This window comes from Heteronotia binoei, chromosome 13 (genome assembly GCF_032191835.1).
Source record: "Heteronotia binoei isolate CCM8104 ecotype False Entrance Well chromosome 13, APGP_CSIRO_Hbin_v1, whole genome shotgun sequence".
Taxonomy (NCBI): domain Eukaryota; kingdom Metazoa; phylum Chordata; class Lepidosauria; order Squamata; family Gekkonidae; genus Heteronotia; species Heteronotia binoei.
The window spans coordinates 61,817,765-61,839,048 of NC_083235.1; the positions used below are offsets into that span (position 1 = coordinate 61,817,765).

The window sequence follows — 21,284 nt, forward strand, 5'->3', positions numbered from 1 at the left end:
GTCACCGGCACGTGGAAACCCGCCTCCCTGCTAAGCGGAAGCCGGAAGTAGGGCCTAGGCTGCGGAAACGGATCCGAAGCGAAACATCAATCTGCGGTCTGTCCAGTCTGGTTTTGAGAAGAGGAGCACAATGGGGCGAGGCGGAGGAACTTTCGAGCGGCTTCTAGGTACTGGATAAGAGGGAGGGAGGGAGCGGACGAGTAAGCCCCAGATGGAGACCCTCTTGATCCGCCCCTTAACCTGTGACCTTTGTTTTAATTCCCCAGTGAGGAAGGAAAGCAATTGAGATCTCATTCCCACCCCCGATCCTGCCTTTATTAAGACAGTTACTGCATGAGAAAGATCCACGCCCATAACCCCTATGTGCTCCAGCATATGTGTTTTTTCGCAAGCTGCTCTGTTTAAATGCCCTCGCCCTATTGAATGGAGGGCTCGACTCTGATTCAGGGCTGTTGTTTCTTTTGTTTTGCATGGGGAAAACTGTCAGACTTCAATAACTTAGCCTGTGGAGTAGAGGAAAGTAACGAGATGGAGAGGGGGAATCTTTTTTTGCCAACATATAGGAGCTTATTCAGTGTTGTTGACTTTGCTGTCACGCTAACGTCCAAGCTCTGTAAGGTGACTAACAACTAGAAAGTCACAAGGGTAGATGCTGAAATCAAGACTGAGTCAAGAGGAAACATGATAATGCATTAAGGTAAATGTTGGATAGTAAAATATAGGAGATCTGCAGTGAAGTGCAAACTGCTTGTTATTTTATGAAAGGGGACAAATATGGGACGAATGGGTTTGGTTACTATTACATAACACTATCAACAAGCAGGAACCTGCAAGGGCTTGTAGGGGTGAATTTCCCTTTCCCACACTATTTTCTCTTTCTCTTCCTTGAAACCCCTCATAACTAGTCCCTTTTTCCTGTTTCCTGTCCTTTCCATCCTCCAGTCAGCTTATCTCTAATTTATCCCTAACTTGTTTTCTGCCCTTCTATACCCTTTACCTGGGAAAACTATGATCCACTTTTATGGTACTGGTTTCCAGGGTGGGTCCAGTTACAGAGTGGCAAATCAACAAGATCTTGCAAAGAGCACCCATTTTGCCCAGTTTCAACTTTCCATACTATTTTGTTTTTCTCACCACTTGGCAACCTCTGTATCCTCAACCTTCTCGGCTTCCCCTCCATTTTTATCTGCTCCTCCATCTTCAGTTATTTTTATTGTTTATTTACTTCAGTTACAGCTCATCTTTCACTACAGTGGGGATTCAAAGCATCTTGCTGCATTTTCCTCTCCACCATTTTATCCTGAAAACGACCTTATGAGCAGGAGCAGATTGGGAACAAAAAGCCCTGGGAAAGGGCCCTTCTCCCAGCCTGTCTCAGCCGTACACCAAAGAAGGAGGAGGTTGTCTGTCTGACCATGGTGTCCCCTCCCAAAAGAGGAGGGGTGGAGCAAAGAAAAGATACAAGCTGTGTGGTATCAAGTCATTGAGTGGTTCCTGCTCGGTCTGGCTCCAGTGAATCCTCTGCAAAGGCCAAAACGACCCTGGAAAGGTCCCTGTCACCTCCCCTGCCCTTTTACTGAAAGAAACCAAGCTTCTCATGGTTGCTTAGCAACAGCCACCAAGGGCATCTGTTTCTTAAAGTTACAGATGTTCCCTTTATCATTTTGTGTTTTTTTAAACACCCCAGTATTTTGTTTAGATTTCATTTTTTTCTGCAAAACTGGGACACTGTTCAGGTTCATAAAAAGATCTGTCTTGTCCATTTATTGGTCCAAATTTAAGTATATTCAGATTTGGCTGACTTTGCTATTAGAATATACAAGTTGGGAACACGCAACAACTTGCAGTGGTATGTATGTCTCATTACCTTTTCTCAGCTGTTTCCTCTTTACCTTCCCTGAAAGCCCCTATAGCCTCTCCTCTTTTCCTGCCTCCTTCTCACCTAACAGGCAACCTACCTCTATCTGCTCCTCTTTCTTCACCTCCTCCCACCCTCAGTGGTCTCTACCTAGAAAACTGTGGGCCAGTTATGTGGTGCTGGCCACTGGGCCAGGCCCTCTTGCATTGTAGGAAACTCATAAGAACCTGTGGGGAGGCACATCATTTCCACCTGTATCCCTCTTCCCACACTATTTCCCCTTTCCCTCTTCTTGGCAATTCCTATATATTATCTCCTTTCCCTGCCTCATTTTCTCCTTCTCAGCCATTTACCAACCTTCTTATCAAGTGAACCAGTGGCTGTTGCCAGACCCATGCCTGACCTCTATGAGTCTTTTCTCAGATGCCAAAACAGCCCTTGAAAAGGTCCTGCCCCCTCCCCTTGCCTTTTACTGACAAACTAAACCTAGAATGCTCTAGTTGCCTAGCAGCATCCATGGAAGGCTTCCATTTCTTAAAGCCACAGGTGATCCTTTTATAATGTGGGGTTTTTTTAGCCCCCAGTGTAATTTTTTTTTTTTTTTTAAGATTTCAGATTTTTCTGCCAGTCTGAGGCATTTTTTAGATTTGTAGAAAGACCTGCCTTGTCCATTCACGGGGCTAGTTGCTGGATTTAAGCATCCCCAGATTTGGTCAGTTTCACTATTAGACAATACAAGAAACTTTCAGGAGCAGCTATCCCATTCCACCCATCTTTGCTTCCTCCCTCAGCCATATTTTTTTTCAGTCTCTCCCTCTTTCTTCCTCCTGCCACCTTTTTCATACCTTTTCATTCCCTGATGTCTGTCACTTTCTTTTTCTGCTCCCCCACCTCAGCACACTCTTTCTCTTTCTACCTCCCCACTTCATCACTCTTTCACTCTCTTTCTGCCCCCACCTCATCACTCTTTCTCTTTCTTTTTGGCCCCATGCATGCTATCACTCTTTCTTACTTGCCCCATCACACTCTTGGCCATCTGCCTACTGTCCTTCCACAGCAGCAACAGTGGGGGCTCTCAGAGACACCCATCTGCTTCTCCTCCCCTCAAGCAACAGCAGCAGCTCTCCAAGGCACTTGCTGACTTCTTCCTGCCCCCAAAGCAGTGTTGGCAAGAACCCCTGGGAGCCTCTGCACCAGTTGCAGGCCCCCTTCCAGTAAGTTCCCTGTGTGTGCGCAGATAATGTTTTTGTTGGGGGGGGATTTAATCCCCCCAGAGTATTTTAAAATGTTTTTTCTGCAAACGTGGGTTTCCCCCCAAATTTGGAGGAAAATATTTTTCTCAGTCTGAACCCAATCCACAGATTTAGATATCTATAGATCTGCCCACACTTGAGAAATAGGTATATAGATGGATGATGATGATGTCCTTGCTGCTCTAGAGGAATGTAAAGAAAAAAGAGGTGTTCCAAGGTGTGTATAATCCATGTTTCTCCAGTGTGTGGGTCACTTGAGGGAAAAGGAGAGGCTAGGATAACAGGATGAATAAGCACAAATACGGTTTCTAGTAATGACCCTTTGTTTCAGTTATGGATGAAGAAAATGGAGCTAAGCCAAAGGCTCTATGGGTGCTTGGGGAAAGGGCATTCTGGGAGTGGAGCCATTTGAGGTTGTAGATGATTGTTGAACAGCAGAGAGACTACAGCACTGCAGGAATACTGTTTGAGGGACATAGAGCTGCTAAACTGCTAAAGCTTGGGAGACTCATACAGGCAGCTGATCACATAGCAAAATGGACTTAGTTCTGAATAATTACTATGGAGAACTGCAAGTAAATTTCAAACAGGCCAAGTCATAGCTGTCCTGAACTCTTAGCAGCAAATGGTTTGATCATTTCTAGAAGTCCTAATGATTATTTCTATGTCTTGCAGATAAAGCTACTAGTCAGCTTCTGCTGGAGACAGACTGGGAGTCCATCCTGCAGATCTGTGATATGATTCGCCAGGGCGACACTCAGTAAGTGCCGTAATCTACGCCAACCTTTGTGTTCTTCACTCTCAGCCCATCAAGAACACCTTGTGGTCATAGTTGTATCCGGGCCAAAAGGCTAGGAAGGTGTATCTCATTTTTTCTTGACAACCAAACTGTCCAATAGGTTAGCCTAAGGGGCTGTGGTGATTATCCATGAATTAAGAATCTGAATTTGTTTTGTTTTAAATCCACTTCTTCAGCCATTGTATCACAGTGGCACTCTATAAAACTAGGCATCCAAGGATGCCCTGCAGTTAGTGAAACACTAGTGTTAACAGAAAAACTGTCACTACCAAGTGCTAATGCTAACGATAACGTCTATTCTTGGTAGTTTGCTTTGCATATGGAATTGTAGGGTTTTCAGAAACTCGTTACAAGGTGTTAGCAAATAGGATTCACTCTAGGCATTTCCCACAGCTCCTAAGAGTAGAAAGCCTTAATAGGATATGAAGCATATTTTTCTTAACTACATAGCAGTTCCTGCATTTGAATACAACATCCATATGTGCAGAATATGTTCAGTAATGCAGTGTGGCTAATTTTGACTAGTTCACTGATTCTTTTAGCCTAGAGCAATGATAGGTCTGCAAACTTAAAATATGGCACCTGTCTTTCTTGCCTCCTCCACAAAGTTTGCGTGCATTGTGAATGTTCATGATCTCTTCACTGGTACAGGGATTCTGGAATGGCTTACAAATAACTGGCTTTCATTGCAGGCTCATTTTAGGCTAAGCTAGTATTCTGTCTGCTTTTTATTGTGCAGGGCTAAATATGCTGTGGGTGCAGTAAAGAAGAAGGTCAATGACAAGAATCCTCATGTGGCTCTGTATGCACTAGAGGTAACCTGAAGGGAATACTTTCTCTGATTGTTGTCACTCTCCCTTGGTATCTGGGGAAATTGCCCTCCCCCATTCTTCTAACAGGTGAAGCCAGCACACTTAAAGAAGAACTAGGCCTTATGTTGCTATCATTCTTTTAAATAAATTCCTTGAATTGCAGTCAGGGACTGTACATATTCTTGCATATTTTCATTGTAGGTTTTGGAATCTGTGGTAAAGAACTGTGGTCAGACGGTCCACGATGAAGTGGCTAACAAACAGACCATGGAGGAACTGAAGGAATTGCTAAAGGTAGTAATATTTGGCCATGTCTCTTTTGATGGTTGTCAGGGAAAGCCTCAGGAGAATAGAAAACATCAGGCACCAGCGTGTAGTTTAAAAAATCCAAACGGGGTCATCTGTGAATTTCCAGGCCATCTCTATCACATTTCCAGCCATCTGATAGATGGAGCTTCAAAATGAAAATGCATCTATCATCTGGCTGAGGGGGGAGCAATTTGGGGTAGTAAGCATATCCATTTGTGTTGCTTCCCCCCACTTTTTATACTGTTAAAAATGAAGTATGTTGCCTGATAACATTCTCATCTAGGGTAAATTCCAGCTTCTTCAGATGACTTGAAAATGGCTGATCCTGGTCTATGCAAAAGGAATGTCATCTCATTCATGTGAATGCTATTCCTCACATCTGACTTGTAATAATAATAATAATAATAATTTTATTCTTATATCCCGCCCTCCCCCGCCAAGGCAGGCTATAGCTATACTTTTTAAAAAATTGTTTTGCTATTAATATTTTAACTGCCTGAGTAAATCTGGTATGACTCTCAATAATCTCATCCATGTGTTCTCTCAGTAATCTCCAAAGAATTGCTGCCTGGAAAAAAAGTTCTGCATCAAGTGATTATGTATATATTATCCATCATTTTTACCCTGCACATTGAAATCTTGGTCTCCCACCACCAAATAGTTTGCACTGTGTTCAGCCTAATTGGAACTTTATACCAAGAACTTTATGTATATTTATTTACATACGGCTCTTAGGAAGACAAAAACCACCAGTTTGCACTGCTTTCATTCCGTTTTCCACTAATATTAGAGTGCTGTTTTGTGTAGCTTAACTGATACTTGATACAAGAAATCATCTCTTGATGTACTGCTCCTATGAAAACAAAAACATTCATTGTTAGTAATGTTATATACACCTTCTTCCCATGGTTTTAGTTCTTGACCCATCTAAAGGTGAAGTCAGTGTTTGAGCCCACTATGCAGAAGTCACTTGAGAGAAAGTCAGGGGAAGGAGATACTCTTCCATCCCTCATCAGTAACTCAAAGAGATGCTAATTGGCAATGAAAGTTCTTTAAATAAAAATAAGCCAGTGCCTTGACTAGCATATCTTTGATATTCTTTTTGTGTGCTACATTTGACTATTTATGTAGTCTGATGAGGTAAGGACAGTGTTTTCGGTCACTGAAATACCTCTTAGGTCAAACTTCAAGTTCCTTCCCAGTGAAAGTAGATTTGAGTAGAAAAACTTGTCTTTGTTACTTGTAAAATATTTAATATAGAGGTGTTGAGGAGGGGAAGTCTAGTACAAGATAGAATGGGAGACAATTCTGAATGTTATTTCCCAAATAGATATTTTATGTGGTCATCTTTGCTCCCATTGGGCCTAGTGCATGATCCTGATTGTTCCCATTTCTACAGAAACAAGTTGAGGCCAATGTTCGTAATAAAATCCTCTACCTGATCCAAGCCTGGGCTCATGCCTTCCGCAATGAGCCCAAGTACAAGGTGGTACAAGACACCTATCAAATCATGAAGGTGGAAGGTAAGGAATGATGGGTCCCTCTGTTGTGTGGGTGGGGCACATAGTAGGCTGCAGATGTCTGGCTAGGGATTATGAAGAACCAGAGGGGGTTCTCCATAGAGTTGTTGATGCTGGGGGTAGTCTTAGTGGCTACATTTCCCAGTCTCAGTGGTAGCAGCTGCCTCACTTCTTGGGCCTTCAGCTGAGGTTGCAAATTAGCAGCCAGTCCCTTAATGACATCCTGACCTGGATAGCCCTCTCTCATAAGAACTTGGAAGCTAAGCAGGGTGGTAGTATTTGGATGGGAAAACTTCAAGGAAGTCCAGGCTCGTGACACAGAAGCAAGCAATATGTAATCTCTGTAAGTGTCTCTTGCCTTGAATACACAGGGTTGTCATAAGTCAGTTGCGACTTGTACTAGTTTAAAATTTTTGTTAGGTTTCAGTATAAAGGGAAAGGAGTAATGCAGGGATACAGAAGCAAAAAATGAGAAGGGTTAGGGGAGGGACAAAACAGAAAAAAAACCCAAAGAGAAGCAGCAAATATAGCACTTACTTTTCTACCTCCAAACATAGCACCAAATTCTTTCTACCTGCAAGTTTTAAATTTTAACCCAGTATAACCATTAAAATCCTACAGTCTTATTATTTTATTATATACTTTTTACTATTCTATTACTTATGATATAAATCTAAATTGTTGACCAATTACATGAAAGAGCAACAGTTTATAATCCCTTCTTTCTGAAAGCTTTCCGAGTCTTGATCTTCTTGAAGTAGTCTTTAATCCATACAAATGAGAAAAGCGAAGAAACCAACCACAAAACAAAACCCACCGGTTAATTTGAACAGTATTAGAGATAAGCACTAACTTTAACAATATTGACAATAGGCATAAGCAGAGAAGATGAATATCATTTCTTTATCCTTAATACTACCTTAATTGCTTCCAACAGAGAAAAAAGGGGAAAAATTAAAAACAAAACAAAATAAAACCTAGCAATACTTTATCTATTTCAATATAAATAGATTCTAATGCTAAAAAACAACAACCAGGAGTAGATCTTTAAAATTTTCAAATACCTGTGTTGTATACCTTGTTATAAATTGACCCAAATTAATTGTTTGTCTAGGTTGAATGTTTAAGTTTCATTAAACTTTTTGGAGACTATATCTATTTTCATATTACTCTAAGAAGCATAAGTTTAATAAACAGTGACAGCCTCATTTCCCATACTAATTATTTTTACCTAAGTAAGAAATCATACAATCTCTATAAATTGCTCTATTTAACTTATTTTAAAAAGTAGGATCCCTAGATGAAAACGGCCCCCTCTCTCACACTTATTTATTTTTGCCTATGGAAAAAAATCATCTACCTCTATAACCCACTCTCTATTAAATTGCTTTATATAGCTTTGAAAATGTATGATCATAGATAAAAATAACAAACAGAAGAGAAGCATTCAGATTCTAAAAGTCTCATTTGCCATTTCAAAGCCACATGCCTCTAGAAGTCTCGCTTGCCATTTCAAAGCCGTTTCAAGGCCGCACACCAGTTTCCTTTTATTAATTCCATGTTGACCAATTACGTGAAAGAGCAACAGTTTATAATCCCTTCTTTCTGAAAGCTTTCCAAATCTTGATCTTCTTGAAGTAGTCTGCCTTTTCTCCCTTTAGCACATAGATCCGTTTTATTAAAAGTGGTGAGGCCTCCACGCCGTCGCTTCCTCCTGTAAATAATCAGGCTTGATTTCCACCTCCTTTTTGTAACTGCGCACAATGTCTCCATTTTGATTTCTTTCAATTCCTTTCCCACCGGATCTTTACCCACTTTTCTCGATTCCATAGTAGGCTTCCCAAGCCTCCCACTCTGCCGGGGGCCCTCCGGAGTAGTCCCATCCTCCCCCGGTCTCCAAATATCTGGAAGCGGGGGGGAGGGGGACCGGCGCGTCTCTTTTCCTGCCTGTCTCCCTGGAAGGCTTCAGCCTCCTCCCTTCCTCTGGGTCACAAAGACCCACCCACTGCCGGCCTGCTATTTGCTGCAATCTGGCCTCCCTTCGCGAGATGCATGCTGGGACTCGTAGTCCTTGCGTCCTCTTTGGCTGCCTGGTGGCATCTCCTCCTCGGGGAATCTGGGGGGGGAGGGCTCCGCCCCCAGAGGACCATGTGCGTTTCTACCTCGGGAGGCTTCAGTCGCTGATTGAAAGGCTTCCTCTTGGGATGGTGTGTCTGTGTTACTTTGAAGAAGTTGGCAGCAACTCGTGAGTAGAGAGGCCCAGCCCCCTTCAGAATCGCCAGAAATGGGGGGGGGGAGAGTCTGCTGAGCACTTCATTATTCCCTATGTGGAGATTCTCATAGGGTATAATGGGAAATTGATCTGGAGGTTTCGGGGGCTCTGGGGGAGCTGTTTTTGAGGTAGAGGCACCAGATTTTTAGTATAGTATCTAGTGACTCTCCCCAAAGTATCCCCCAAGTTTCAAAACGATTGGACCAGGGGGTCCAATTCTATGAGCCCCAAAAGAAGGTGCCCCTATCCTTCATTATTTCCTATGGAAGGAAGACATTTAAAAAGGTGTGCGGTCCCTTTAAATGTGAAGGCCAGAACTCCCTTTGGAGTTCAATTATGCTTGCCACAACCTTGTTCCTGGCTCTGCCCCGATGTCTCCTGGCTCCACCCCCAAAGTCTCCTGGCTCCACCCCCAAAGTCCCCAGATATTTCTTGGACTTGGCAACCCTATTCCATAGACATCACTGGGATCTCTTCACCACTCTGCTCATGTAAATTTTCAGTTTCGCTGTATTTTAAAATAAAGATTTCCACCTTGTCTTGTATCAACTCTGTCAACATACCAATTTCCTGCTTTAAGGAGAATATGGTAATGATAATGTCTTTTTTATCAAGCACTTCAAGTTGAATCACCATCTCCACAGTATAACTCAGTCTGATAATCAAAGTTAAAAAGTATCTCAAAGTCCCAGATAGTCTATCTTTCTAAATCTCCTCCAGCCATGTGCTTTCCTCTTACATTCTTGTTGTAATCGTTTCAGTCCCGATCAGGTATCAAAAACATTTCTCTTAAAGATATATCCAACTTTTATTCAGACCGTATTGTAATAAAATAATGTTCTCATTATAGCTTGCTTAACTGTAAGCCAAATCCATTCGAATATCTATGTTCAATCCAATTTAAGTTACTGAGAGTTCTTGAGTTTGTTCTTTTTCTTTTTGAAGCCTCCCTTGGGGGAAAAAAGGGGGGAATTCCTCCTCTTCCCCTTTTTTTTTTTTGAACAGTCCCAATTGGTGTTATAGTAAAAGATCCATTAATTGGTAGTAGTAAAAAGAAAGATTTACGTGCACGATAGCATTTCAGTGATTAAGGTAGAAATATGGTGTGATAGAAGCTTGTTAAAAGAAGAAAGCAGTCGGGGTTCATCTCTTGCTGCCATCATGGCGACCGCAACGGTGGAGCATCAGGGCAGACAGGAGGAACAGGGACCAGCCACCTCTGTTTCCCTGGCTCCTATAAAGACCCTTGCTGTCAGAAGGCCCCTCCCTGCCTCACTCCGGCTGTTCATCTGATGGTGTCTCACCACGGATCCTAGACGTGGCTGCCGCTGCACCCGGCGTATAAGACGACCCCCCCACTTGGAGGCATGTTTTTCTGGGCAAAAAAATCGTCTTATACGCCGGCAAATACGGTAAATTCTTTGCTTTTTGTTTCAAGGACTGTGATTACTTGCGAAGGAATAAGCCCCAAAGGAACAATGGTTGCCCCCTGATTAGAAAGAAGCCACATGCAACTTTACAGCATCACATATTATGTCAAAAGTCCCATAAGATTGCATTCTAGAAGGCGCTCTCGGCCAGGGGTGTCAAACTCATTTGTTATGAGGGCTGGATCTAACCTAAATGAGACCTTGTCGGGACGGGCCGTGTGTGTCATAAAATGTAATGCCAAGTAGCAGAGATATAAACTTTATAAAGGACACAGACAAACACAAAGATTTTTTAAAAGCTTAAAATAAAACATGCTTGAAACATTAACACTTGTTGGTCTTAATGGTGCTTTCTTTGTATCTCTCCCGTGTGATCCAGGGAACTGGGCAAAGGATGCTCTGGCTCTTTCTTTCCAGGGGAAAAGGAGGGGGAGGACCTTCAGTCACTTAAAAGAAAAGAGGCTTGGCTGAGTAGCTCTGCTGTGCAAATGAGAGAGCCTGGCAAAGCAAGCTATCCCCTCCCCCCCTTCCTCTCAGAGGGAGGAGCTTCAGCCAATGGAGAAAATAGAGGCTTTTGCTCTGTAGCTGCTGAGTGATTGAGCAAGCCTGGCAAGGCAAGATGTGATGCAGAAGGAAGCAAGAGAGAGGGAGAAGGAAGCAGACGGCAGCCTGTTGCTTGGGAGCCTGATAGGAGCCCTCTGGGGGCCTGATTTGGTCCCCGGGCCGCATGTTTGACACCCCTGCTCTAGGCTATGTCAGGCGTCTTAATCCCATCTCGCTGATATAACATGATGTCACACTGAATTTGGTTAGAAAAAAGAGAGAGTGGGATAGGTTAATAGTTTGCATTTATTTGACAGTAGAAGCAGAGCTAAGGATTGAACTTGTGCGATCCATCAGATCTGTTGTGCAAGTACCCAGGCTACAGTGGTTGCACTCAGAATGACAATGTTAATCTTGCAGGTCATGTTTTCCCAGAATTCAAGGAGAGCGATGCAATGTTTGCAGCAGAAAGGGTGAGTGTTTGGAGTGGGGGAGGGGGAGAGTCTGTAAAGGGAAATTGCTTTGATTTTTCTAGTAGCAGTTTTGATCTGTCAGTACTGTTACTACGGTAATACCGTATTTCTCTGAGAGCTGTGAGTATTCCAGCTGGACCATCCCCCACTGAGATGCATTGACTGCAGCTGCAGACAGCAAAAAATATCGAGTATCATACTGTATTTGTGACATTGGGACTGTGAAGTCGGGCATGAGAACAGCTCATTTCCCTTCCAACTCCTTTCTCCCTCTCCACCACCAATTACTTTGTAGTGCTCATGGGGTATTCTGCTCCTGCAGTTGTTATTTATTGGCACCCAGCAGAATACCCCACCTACTCCCTTCGCCAGCGCCTACAATTTTGGGGATAAAAACTGCAGATCGGGAAGAACTTTCTCTTTTTAACCGCCTCTTAAACAATATACATTGAGCTAATATGTGCAGTTCTCCTCTATCTGTGACCTATACATCGCTATGTTTTATGATGGTTGTTTCGTTGCCTCAAATCACTTTTGGTTTCTTTATGATAGGCTCCAGACTGGGTGGATGCAGAGGAGTGTCACCGGTGCCGAGTCCAGTTTGGAGTGGTGACTCGCAAGGTGGGTGGTGTAGCTCCCTGGCCTGGGCACCCTTTGCTGTGGTGACGTGACAAAGGCCACGTTGTGGCGGCAGGAGGGTCCGGGAGCCATAAGGTGGTGTTTCTGTAGCATGATCTGCTGCCGCTTTGACCTGTCTGCTGTGTTCACAGCATCACTGCCGGGCGTGTGGGCAGATCTTTTGTGGAAAGTGCTCATCCAAGTACTCTACCATTCCCAAGTTTGGCATAGAGAAGGAGGTGCGGGTGTGTGAGCCCTGCTACGAGCATCTCAACAAGTGAGTATTGGGGCTTGGCTACAACAACAACAACAACTTTTATTTGTATCCCGCCCTCCCCGCCGAAGCAGGCTCAGGGCGGCTAACAACATAATTCATACATTAATTAGACAAATGGAATAAAACTACATTTAACAATTTAATTAAAATTCTGATTAAATTTAAAACTAATAAAAGTGCTAATAGGGAGCAATCTTGGTATAGAACTTGTGAGAAGAGTGACATGCTGGCATTCTTCTTTTGTGCTTATGTGTTATTGTGTAGTCCACCCTTCCTCAGAGAACATGGCTTATAACAAATCATCAAATGCCACAGTTTAGTTTATTTGATTTATATCCCGCCCTCCCCGCCGAAGCAGGCTCAGGCCGGCTCACAAACACAATAGAATAACAATAAAAACGGTTAAATTAAATATTAAAATAAACAATTTAAAACAGTTTAAACAATTTGGTGCTAATTCCGTATGATTTAGGATGTTTAGGAGCTGTTGACCATTTTTCTCCCACACATCCCCACACAAGCGCCCTCTGCGTTCCCACCCGAAGACGTCGCCCTGGTTCAACCAGGGGCTGCGGCAACAAAAGCGGGGACTCAGAAGGCTAGAGAGGCAATGGCGGCGTACTCGAGACGAAGTGACCCGAACATCTTATAGAGAGAGTTTGAAGGCCTATGAGATGGCAATCAAAGCCGCAAAGAAAGCGTTCTTTGCGGCTAAGATTGCGTCCGCAACTTCGCGCCCGGCCCAATTGTTCGACATAATTAGAGGACTTACAACACTGCCGCAAGGCAGACCAAATTCTATTGAATTGGAAATAGGCTGTGAGGCTTTTGCGAAATTTTTTGTGGATAAAATCGCGTCACTCCGCCCCGACTCCTCTGCCAATTTTGAGACAGTTAGCGAACTCGAGGCTCCGAGCCTGTCTTCGGATTATATGCTGGATGACTTCGACCCCCTCAGCCTGGAGGAAGTTGACAGGATCCTCTTAGCTGCTCGCCCAACTACCTGTAAATTGGACCCATGCCCTTCCTGGCTTATTAAATCTTGCCAGGGTGACCTTAGATATCCTATACGGGATATCATAAATAGATCCCTGAGGGAAGGGCACTTTCCAACGCCGCTCAAAGAGGCTGTGGTCCGTCCCCTCTTAAAGAAACCATCTTTAGACCCGGCCCAATTGGCACACTATCGGCCGGTCTCAAATTTGCCCTTTTTGGGCAAACTTATTGAGAGGGCAGTGGCGATGCAGCTGCAGACTTTCCTGGAGGATGCTTCCATCCTTGACCCATTTCAGTCCGGCTTTCGCCCGGGACATGGGACGGAGACGGTGCTGGTCGCCCTAGTGGATGACCTTCAACGGCATCTGGATCGGGGCGGCTCGGCGGTGCTGATGCTGTTAGACCTGTCGGCTGCGTTCGACACGGTCGACCATCGGCTACTGAAGGGTCGCCTCGCCGACGCAGGGATTCAGGGGTTGGCTTTACAGTGTCTTTCCTCTTTCCTTGAAGGTCGGGGACAAAGGGTCGCAGTTGGGGGGGAGCTGTCCCGGAGGTGCACACTTGACTGTGGTGTGCCCCAAGGGGCGGTTCTCTCCCCGATGTTATTTAACATCTATATGCGACCTCTTGCCCAGATTGCCCGAAGGTACGGGCTAGGGTGTCATCAGTATGCTGATGACACCCAGCTCTATCTACTGATGGACGACCAGCCGACCTGCGTCCCGGAAAATCTAGATCGGGCACTATATGCCGTGGCTGAATGGCTCAGACTGAGCGGACTGAAGCTTAACCCTGCGAAGACAGAGGTCCTTTGCTTGGGTCGCCGCGGTCCGAAAAGGGGAATCCCCCTACCAGCCTTTGACGGTGCGCTGCTGATAGCGGCGGACAGGGTCAGGAGCTTGGGGGTGCTTTTGGAGCCTTCCTTAAAGATGGAGGCTCAGATAGCAGCCGCTGCCAAGTCCGCGTTTTTTCATCTTAGGCGGGCAAGGCAGTTGGCCCCCTTTTTGGAGCGCGACGACCTAGCAACAGTGATCCATGCCACGGTCACCTCGAGGTTAGACTACTGTAATGCCCTCTACATGGGGCTGCCCCTGTCCCGAATTCGGAAATTGCAGCTGGTGCAGAATGCCGCGGCCCGGCTGTTATTGGGTCTCCCAAAGTGGGAACACATTCAGCCGGGTCTTCGGACCCTGCACTGGCTTCCAGTAATATACCGAGTCCGGTACAAGGTGCTGGTTATCACCTTTAAAGCCCTATATGGCTTGGGACCTGTCTACCTGAAGGACCGCCTTTCCCCGCACGTTCCCCAGAGAGTACTGAGGTCGGGAACACAAAATCTCCTTACTATCCCTGGGCCGAAGGAAGCCCGTTTGAAATCCACCAGAGAAAGGGCTTTCTCTGTTATGGCCCCTACATGGTGGAATCAGCTGCCGGAAGAGGTGAGGGCCCTGCGGGACCTTGTACAGTTCCGCAGGGCCTGTAAGACAACCCTCTTCCGGCTAGCCTATACCTAGCTTGAGAATTTTAATGTAACTTGCCGGATTTCTTTTATATACAGTTGAAATATTTATTATTATTTATTGATAACCATGGTTTTATCTGTTTTTATCTGTTTTAAATGCTGATCCCTTTATATGTTTAAATACTGTAATTTTGTTGGATCTATCACTGGAAGCCGCCCTGAGCCACTTGTGGGAAGGGCGGGATATAAATCCCAAATAAATAAATAAAAATAAATAAATAAATGGTGGGATTAGGAAGCCAGCCGCTGTGCTCTGGTCACAACCTTGGTGCCCCTCCCCCCCCCTCTCTCCCTCCCATGCAGAAAAACAGAAGGGAAAGGAACTGGCACCACAGAGCTCCCCCCTGAGTACTTGACCAGCCCTCTTTCCCAGCAGTCTCAGGTAAGCACTTGGCTATGTCAGAGAGATAGGGGGTTCCTTGATGTACCAGTCAATTCCTCTTTCTGGTTTACACTGATTACTGCCTGTTCTGGCCACAGCTGCCCCCAAAGCGTGATGAAACAGCACTGCAGGAGGAGGAGGAACTCCAGCTGGCAATTGCACTATCCCAGTCAGAAGCAGAGGAGAAGGAGAGGATGGTTTGTTTCGGGAGAACAGTGGGAGGATTCCATGGCATGATTGCTCTTGAATCTTTTTGGCTGCTTAGAACATTTCTGGGGCTGGGTATTGTGTCATGTTCTGTAAACTATGACCCATTGCTTGTAACTGACCCAGAAACCCAACTCAGAATTGGGACTGTGAAGTGGGGTGTTAAAATAATTTAAAAGTTATACTGGTTTTTACATGTGGTAGCCTAATTAAAAATAATAGACCATATGAAATCATGATGAACCAATTTCAGCTCTAATTGCAAACTTGCCTGCCACATATTATATTGAGATGCAGAATAGTGTGGCTGCGGATATAATGAGGCCTGGCTGAATGCCCATACCCACTCCTTCCATGTTCCTGTCTAGCTGTGGCAGGCTGGGGATCAAAATCCAGTCCCATACTCTCTTGTGGTTTCCTCTTCAGAGGCAGAAAACTACATTTTCCACATACCCTAAGGCTGAGCCAACCCCTGTCACTTCATCTGCTCCTCCGGTCAATACCCTGTATTCCTCACCTGTGGTAAGTATCCACCTAACTGGCGAGATTCACCAGAAAGGAAATGTTTTTTATCTCCATAAGCTCCAAAAAGGATATTATAGCATTGGAGAAAGTTCAGAAAAGGGCAACTAGAATGATTAAAGGGCTGGAACACCTTCCTTATGAAGAAAGGTTGAAACGCTTAGGGCTCTTTAGCTTGGAGAAACGTCGACTGAGGGGTGACATGATGGAGGTTTACAAGATAATGCATGGGATGGAGAAAGTAGAGAAAGAAGTACTTTTCTCCCTTTCTCACAATACGAGAACTCGTGGGCATTCGATGAAATTGCTGAGCAGACAGGTTAAAACGGATAAAAGGAAGTACTTCTTCACCCAAAGGGTGATTAACATGTGGAATTCACTGCCACAGGAGGTGGTGGCGGCCACAAGCATGGCCACCTTCAAGAGGGGGTTAGATAAAAATATGGAGCAGAGGTCCATCAGTGGCTATTAGCCACAGTGTGTATGTGTGTGTGTGTGTGTGTGTATATATATATATATATATATATATATATATATATATATATATATATATATATATATATATATATATATATATATATATATATATATATATATATATATATATATATATATACCTGGAACCAACTGAGATCAGAATTCTCCCTGCTATGGTTCAAACAGTTTTGCCATCACTCATAAAAATTCTGTGGTGCTTTGGCAAATCTTGTCTCAGGCCACTTAAAGGATGGGGGGGGGCGGTGTTCCCATTGCTTTCACCCCACAAGTGAAGCCAATCTGGCTTCCCATGCCTTCAGGTTCAGAAAAATAAATCGTGTTCTCTCCCATTGCCACTGTTTCTAATGGCTCCTAATGAAGCAGGGGTGGGGGTGCTCTTGATTTTTGCAATTGTGATGAATTCCATGTGTGTCATTTCAGAATTCCTCTGCACCTCTGGCTGAGGACATTGATCCAGAGGTAAGGTCCTAGCTCCCTAAACCATTTTGTAACTAGCCTTAGTGAAATGCCAACATCTCAGTTGTTTTCTGTTTCCCAATGCTTTCTGATAGTTGGCTCGTTACCTGAACCGCAATTACTGGGAAAAGAAGCAGGAGGAAGTCCGCAAGAGCCCCACTCCATCAGCCCCGCTGTCCATGGGAGAACCAGCTGCCCAGACCACAGAGATCCAAACTGCTCCAATCACTGTGGTGGAAGTAAATATCAGCTTTCTCTCTTACTATATGAATGGATGTTGCTCAGTAAAGAGAAAGTAGTTCTGTCTGCTTCTTTTTTTGAAGTAGCGCCTCTTGTTTATTGTATCCCAAAATAGCTCCCAAAGTTTTAGACATACCAAGTCCATTGTTCTGTTCTTACAGGGGTAGGATTTCAGACTTTAAAGGAGACACGTCCACTGAACAGTCAAGGCAAGGGTGACATTGGCTAGGCAAAATCCACTTTGGAGACGTTCTATACTAGAATGGCAGGCATAGTTGAACTAGGAACTGAGGCTTCCAGTTGATCATCTCCCATCTCTCCACAGCAGCAATATCAAAATGGTGAGACGGATGAGAGCCACGAGCAGTTTCTTAAGGCCCTCCAGAATGCTGTCACCACCTTTGTCAACCGCATGAAAAGCAACCACCTGCGGGGCCGGAGCATCACCAACGACTCGGCAGTGCTCTCGCTCTTTCAGTCCATCAACAGCATGCATCCCCAGCTCCTGGAGCTGCTCAACCAGCTGGATGAGCGTCGCTGTATGTCACAGGGCCCCAGTTGACACTACAGGCGGGAGGGTTGTGGCAGGGCTGGGATCCTCTGTCTCTCCCCCTCCTCCTTGTAGAATCATGGGAGCAGCTTTCACGTGTGCTTCCAAGGGCAATGTCTAGTAATGTGGTTTTTTAGGTTTTGGATGGGGAGATAGTCCAAGGCCTTTGGCCTTTGCCAGCCTTTCTGTCTGTTCCTGTAACAGCTACAAATTTGTGGGCCCAAATTTGAACTTAAATCCTAAGGGAAATGTGGGTACACATGGGTCATGAATAGGAACTCTGACAGTGGTCTTCCCATCAGTGTACTATGAGGGACTTCAGGATAAACTTGCTCAGATCCGGGATGCACGGGGAGCCCTGAACGCTCTGCGGGAGGAGCACAGAGAGAAGCTGCGCCGTGCTGCTGAAGAGGCGGAGCGTCAGCGGCAGATTCAGCTCGCCCAGAAGCTGGAGATCATGCGGCAGAAGAAACAGGTGAGGCTCATTGTCGGCGCATGCTCCGAGGAAAACTAGTGTCAAGATTGAGCTTGCCATTCCTCGTGACTGGTTGGCAAGTGGTGGTGCCTAGAAGAGCTTCTGAGACCAGAGGGCTGTGGTGGCTGATTCTGTGTGTCCTTTCCATCATGTATAGGAATACCTGGAGATGCAACGGCAGCTGGCCATCCAGCGCCTTCAGGAGCAAGAAAAGGAGCGCCAGTTACGGCTGGAGCAACAAAAGCAAACAATCCAGATGAGGGCACAGATGCCTGCTTTCTCTCTGCCTTATGCTCAGGTTTGAGAGGTGGAGAGGCCGGGGATTACACTCTTCCCCTCCTTATTATACTGATGCAATAACGTGTGTGTGTGGGGGGGGGGAACTGCAGTGATTTAATGAAAACTGCAGTTTGGGTGGGATGTATTGGACAGAGAATGGAAATTCTCCCAGATGTATCTTCTGCAAGCCATCTTGGGAACCCTTTCAGATCACATGGTGAGATAGAAATGAAGCAGCTGTGTTGGCGCCCCTCTAACACTGCTCAATATCACTTTTAGCTCCAGGCCATGCCTGCTGCTGGCGGGGTGATCTACCAGCCATCGGGCCCCACCAGCTTCCCAGGCACTTTCAGCCCCGCAGGCTCCGTGGAAGGGTCTCCTATGCACACAGTGTACATGAGCCAGCCAGCCCAGGGCAACACCGGCCCCTACACTGCCATGCCTGTGGCAGGAACAGGTGAGACGGTTGGGAGGAAGTGCTATGCAAGTTCAACTAAAGCCTCTGAAACCTATGAACATATGAAGCTGCCTTATACTGAATCAGACCCTCGGTCCATCAAAGTCAGTATTGTCTTCTCAGACTGGCAGCAGCTCTCCAGGGTCTCAAGCGGAGGTTTTTCACACCTATTTGCCTGGACCCTTTTTTGGAGATGCCGGGGATTGAACCTGGGACCTTCTGCTTCCCAAGCAGATGCTCTACCACTAAGCCACCATCCCTCCCTATGAACATATGAAGCTGCCTTATACTGAATCAGACCCTTGGTCCATCAAAGTCAGTATTGTCTTCTCAGACTGGCAGCGGCTCTCCAGGGTCTCAAGCGGAGGCTTTTCACACCTATTTGCCTGGACCCTTTTTTGGAGATGCTGGGGATTGAACCTGGGACCTTCTGCTTCCCAAGCAGATGCTCTACCACTGAGCCACCGTCCCTCTAGTAGAGCAGTTGTTGAGCCAACACCCCCCTCCCCAAGCTGTTCTTGTGTCACTCTATGCTCTTTTTTCAGATCCCAACATGGTGAACACCTACATGTACCCAGCAGGCACTAATAGTGCTCAAACAGCTGCACAGGGGCAGGCTGTGCCCACCACTAATCCTGCCTATTCCTCTTACCAGCCTACACCAACGCAGGGCTATCAGGCAAGTTGGTTCACTTCTGCCCCAGAGCAGGAACGTATACCCCAGCACTGGGTAAGCTGTTGTGGAAGGCAATGGTGGGGTGGGGAGTGCTAACTTTGCTGGCTTTTGAGAAGCCAAAGATCCCACCCTGACGCATTGTCTGGCTTGTGAGTTAAGTCATGTCCACAGTGTCCTGGGAAATTGGAGTCACATGCCATTTCTCTGCTGCCCAGCTGCTGTGTGCACAGGGATTCCGCCTCCTTACCTATGCCTGTCTTCTCTACCGTGCAGAATGCAGCTGCCCCCTCACAGACCCAGGCTATCCCTGCCATGACACAGGCTCCACAGTCTGGGGGCACAATTGGTTACATGGGCAGTCAGTCTGTCTCTATGGGCTACCAGCCCTACAACATGCAGGTAAGGAAGCACTTCGTATCGCTGTGGACATGAGGGTGACTGGCAAGAAGGGGTTAGGGGGTAAATTTCTTGCCAGGCTTGTACAGAGGCAAGGGGATCTCGCCTGGGATTAAAACTGGAGAGGGCTGGAGAGCGAGGAGTGTGGTGGGGGGAGTGCTTTTGTGCTGATGCCAGCTCTGCTTCTGCTCCCCTCTCTTCCCGACAGAACCTCATGTCAACCCTCCCTGGTCAGGATCCCGCTTTGAGTAGTCTGCCACCCCAGCAGCCTTACCTATCAGGACAGCAGCCCATGTATCAGCAGGTTAGTCTGGACACTGAGGAAATGGCTCCTTACTCCATTCAGCCCTGCTGATTTCTGTTTTTGCTGCAGTCGCGTTAAGGGTGGGGTGCTCTGAATTTCTGTATAGTTCCTGTCCGCCAGCTCTGAGGGCTGAGAGATCGGGCAGGAACCCTTTGCTTACAGTGATTTTGTGTAGACCGGGAACGTTTATTGAGTGTGGCCTATTTGCTAACCTTTGCGGTTGTCTCCTTGCAGATGGCACCCCCAGGAGGACCTCCCCAGCAGCAGCCCCCTCCCCAGCAGACTCCAGCCCAGGTGCAACAGGCACAGGGGGGCAGCGGAGAGGCTCAGCTAATTTCCTTTGACTAATCTCTCATCTTAAAAGGAGAGGGAGGGGTGGGTTTCTAAGACATTGAACACTACTATCTCTTGGTCACTGCTGTATTTGCGACACCGTGGCTGTTACCCTGCACCATCCCCTTAGGGGAATGGAGAACTGAGCCTCTGTTGTTAGGTAGTCTCCCACCGGCTACCTACTCCCCCCCCCCCTTTCTCCCTCCATCCCTGTCTGAAATGCTATTTAAGAGCCTTCTTGGCAGGGCAGAAGCTAGGGCTAGCGGTATTCAAATTTCGTTTGAGCTTCTCTTTGGCTGGGAAGCGATGGTGACCCCTAGCTTCGCTGGAGCTGGGTAGCAGACCAGAGAGCTTTTAAGCCACTCACTCCTGTGTGCACTACTACGGAGCAAGAGACCTTCCATCTCTTCTGGAATTACAGCATTTAAGCATGCTCCAAAGCCTAAGTAAATGGGGTCCAACTTGCAGCATGGCCCGAGTCCGCATCTCTCCCCCACCCTCTTACTGCCCTGTATGGTTGTATCCTGCCAATCAAGTGGCCTTCACTCTAACTATCCCTTCCCACCCCACACACACACTTGGAACCCTTCACGTTTCCCATAATACTTTTAACAACCAATTCAGCCTCCTCCAGGACCATTATTTCTTCTGTTCCCTGTGTTCTCTCCCAAGCCCTTCTCGACCCTCTCCGCTTTTGAAGACTCGTCTCTCGTATTTAGTGCTGCCATAGACAGAATGGAATCAGTGACAATAAAGTATTTAAAACCTTTTCGGTCTGTGCTTTCTCGTGAGCTCTGTATGAAGTTTTAGTTCCGCCTGTCGAGAGA

The 21,284-nt window shown here is 46.0% G+C and overlaps 1 protein-coding gene across 2 annotated transcripts; it reads left to right on the plus strand.

Annotated features, from left to right (window-relative positions):
* The first annotated feature begins 8 nt into the window (after nucleotides 1-8).
* HGS (hepatocyte growth factor-regulated tyrosine kinase substrate) lies at nucleotides 9-21,226 on the plus strand. Of its 2 annotated transcripts, none has more exons than XM_060253074.1 (21): nucleotides 9-167; nucleotides 3,787-3,871; nucleotides 4,650-4,725; nucleotides 4,924-5,016; nucleotides 6,431-6,554; nucleotides 11,232-11,269; nucleotides 11,822-11,890; nucleotides 12,040-12,164; nucleotides 14,986-15,064; nucleotides 15,163-15,261; nucleotides 15,698-15,793; nucleotides 16,712-16,750; nucleotides 16,843-16,986; nucleotides 17,313-17,526; nucleotides 17,840-18,012; nucleotides 18,170-18,310; nucleotides 18,571-18,748; nucleotides 19,294-19,420; nucleotides 19,691-19,823; nucleotides 20,029-20,124; nucleotides 20,359-21,226. In XM_060253074.1, the coding sequence occupies exons 1-21, from the start codon at nucleotides 131-133 to the stop codon at nucleotides 20,470-20,472; spliced, it is 2,280 nt and encodes a 759-aa protein (XP_060109057.1). In that variant the 5' UTR covers nucleotides 9-130; the 3' UTR covers nucleotides 20,473-21,226. The 2 variants fall into 2 exon arrangements, with proteins under 2 accessions (XP_060109057.1, XP_060109056.1); XM_060253073.1 differs by having other exon boundaries at nucleotides 10-167; nucleotides 11,217-11,269.
* Nucleotides 21,227-21,284: the final 58 nt, after the last annotated feature.

Coding starts and splice junctions, on each gene's coding strand:
- HGS (XM_060253073.1), top strand. CDS start 131: ATGGGGCGAGGCGGAGGAACTTTCGAGCGGCTTCTAG. Junction 15,065..15,162: donor CTCTTTCCCAGCAGTCTCAG/GTAAGCACTTGG, acceptor TTCTGGCCACAG/CTGCCCCCAAAGCGTGATGA. Junction 15,794..16,711: donor CCCTGTATTCCTCACCTGTG/GTAAGTATCCAC, acceptor GTGTCATTTCAG/AATTCCTCTGCACCTCTGGC.